This window comes from Octopus bimaculoides, chromosome 3 (genome assembly GCF_001194135.2).
Source record: "Octopus bimaculoides isolate UCB-OBI-ISO-001 chromosome 3, ASM119413v2, whole genome shotgun sequence".
In the NCBI taxonomy this organism is placed as follows: domain Eukaryota; kingdom Metazoa; phylum Mollusca; class Cephalopoda; order Octopoda; family Octopodidae; genus Octopus; species Octopus bimaculoides.
Window position 1 is genome coordinate 10478391 of NC_068983.1, and position 2366 is coordinate 10480756.

A 2366-nucleotide genomic window follows, 5' to 3' on the forward strand; every position below is an offset into this window, starting at 1 on the left:
CACATATATATACACACAAACACACATATATAGTATATATATATATATATACACACACACAAACACGTGTGTACAGATTTACATCAATAACTGTACATATATGTGTGTGTGTGTGTGTGTGTGTTTACGTTACAGCTGAATAAAACGTGTGTATGCGAGTATCTGGAATACACAAGACAAGTTTATGTACTTACCTGGGAGTCATTCTGATAGTTAGAGTCAAACCAAGAGCTCAGGTCGTCCATGTCCATGTCGTTAACTTCCAAATTATCAAGAAAGAAGCAGAAATTGGTGGGAATGAGGATTTTTCATTCACCACGGGACACAATATATATTCCTTGACCGTTGCAATATCCGGACGGAAGGCGTTTCTTCAAACCACCGAACAAGATACTATTGTTTTGTTCGTTCATAGTTAGTATTAAGCAGTATTTAATACTTGCATTTATACAACCGTGCAACACACCGGGTAGAAAGTATAGGGAACAATATCGGTCTTTCCTCTATCGCTCCCTATGTACCATGTGGGTCTGAAACCGGAAGTTGGTATATAGCGATAAATGATGCGCGATAAATGCGTCATTCACTTAATTAAGAATAATTACATGCATTTATAATTACCTTTATTATTTATTAATAGCTAATTTTTTTATGAATTAAAACACTCAATACATCAAACACAGGTTACCATGAGAATAAAAATACGAAGCAAATTTACGACACAACCAGTGAGAAAGCCACATGGTTTATTAAATACAAAACGTATGGTTGTAAAATCATAGGCAATCTAATTACCATGTTGCATACAATAATACAAAGTTTATAAATTTTACATAAAAGTATTATAAAATTAGTTAGTAAAATATAAATTAACATTGCATTTTTAATTATTTTCTGTTGTTTTACTATCAATTATTTATTAGTTTATTGAGTCTATTGCTGTAAATATCTTACCGGTCGTTCATTTCTCGATTAACGGTGATATAAACACAATATTTTTTCTTCCGCATGGCGTGAGTCGGATATTTTGTGAAAGAGCTTTGAGAGCCAAAGTCACCACCCGGCTTCGATTCCTGTTAGTAACCAGTTCATTTATGTTGTTTATCCCTTTTCGTACCTTACAATCTTTCAAGTCATTTAAAATCAGAATCAGTTATAATATAATTTTTATAGAAAATAACAGAAACAATGAATTTATATTTTTACATATTGGTTATATATTTTCTGCATTATTTATACATATATATATATATATTCTGTTTCTTGTTTCAGTAATTTGACTGCGGCCATGCTGAAGCACTGCCTCTAGTCGAACAAATTGATACCAGAAGTTAATCTTTGTAACCCTATTACTTATTCTGTCGGTCACTTGCCGAGCCGCTAGGTTACGCTTACGTAAACACACCAGCATCGGTTGTCAAGCGATGGCTGATAGACAAACACAGACACATAAATACATACATACATGTGTGTGTAGTTGTGTCTAGTGAGAGTCATTCTCTTTTGGTGCCTTATAATTTAACACACACACCGATAAAATTTTCAATTATTTTTTAAATATTTTTATAAAATTTTCGTTACGTCTTGCAACCTTTTCAATACTCTATATATGTATATATACAATATGCGACAATTAGTTGGTTGTCATAATAAAACACAGTGTTTCAAATGCCGGGACTGAAGTCTACTCCGGCATTTCATAAGTTATTAAGACAAACAAAAAACGATATGAAAAAAAAACGTTGAATAAAGGGAAATTACTCCAATAGGCATGAAGAAAGTAAAACTTCGTTCATCTGCATATGCACACATATACACACACATACATGTACGCGCACACACACACACGTATGCATATAGAGGGTACGGAAGAAATACCTGCTACATTTTAAACTTTCACCTATGTGTTGCTAATGCAAGTGCCAATGAACAAAAACTGTAACCCTTTGTTTAAACAACAGTAAAATTAATTTTTCATAAATGTTGTTTCTTTTTCCTTTTCTCAACATTTCAAATGTGGGAGGTATTTCCGCCGCACACTGTAAGTCTGTATACATACTCACACACACACACACATATATATACTCATACACACACACATACATATATATATATATATATATATATATATACTCTTTTACTTGTTTCACTCATTTGACTGTGGCCATGCTGGAGCACCGCCTTTAGTCGAGCTAATCGACCTCAGGACTTATTCTTTGTAAGCCTAGTACTTATTTTATCGGTCTCTTTTGCCGAACCGTTAAGTTACGGGGACGTAAACACACCAGCATCAGTTGTCAAGCGATGTTGGGGGACAAACACAGACACACAAACACACACACAAACACACATATGATGGGCTTCTT

The 2366-nt window shown here is 33.8% G+C and overlaps 1 protein-coding gene across 1 annotated transcript in view; it reads right to left on the reverse strand.

Annotated features, from left to right (window-relative positions):
- LOC106884375 (uncharacterized) overlaps positions 1-721 on the reverse strand; it is an 11353-nt gene extending 10632 nt beyond the window's left edge. The window contains exon 1 of the mRNA XM_052966825.1: positions 195-721. Within this exon, the coding sequence (XP_052822785.1) occupies positions 195-251 (57 nt within the window). The 5' untranslated portion in view covers positions 252-721. The remainder of the gene's footprint in view (positions 1-194) is intronic.
- Between the last annotated feature and the right edge of the window lie 1645 nt (positions 722-2366).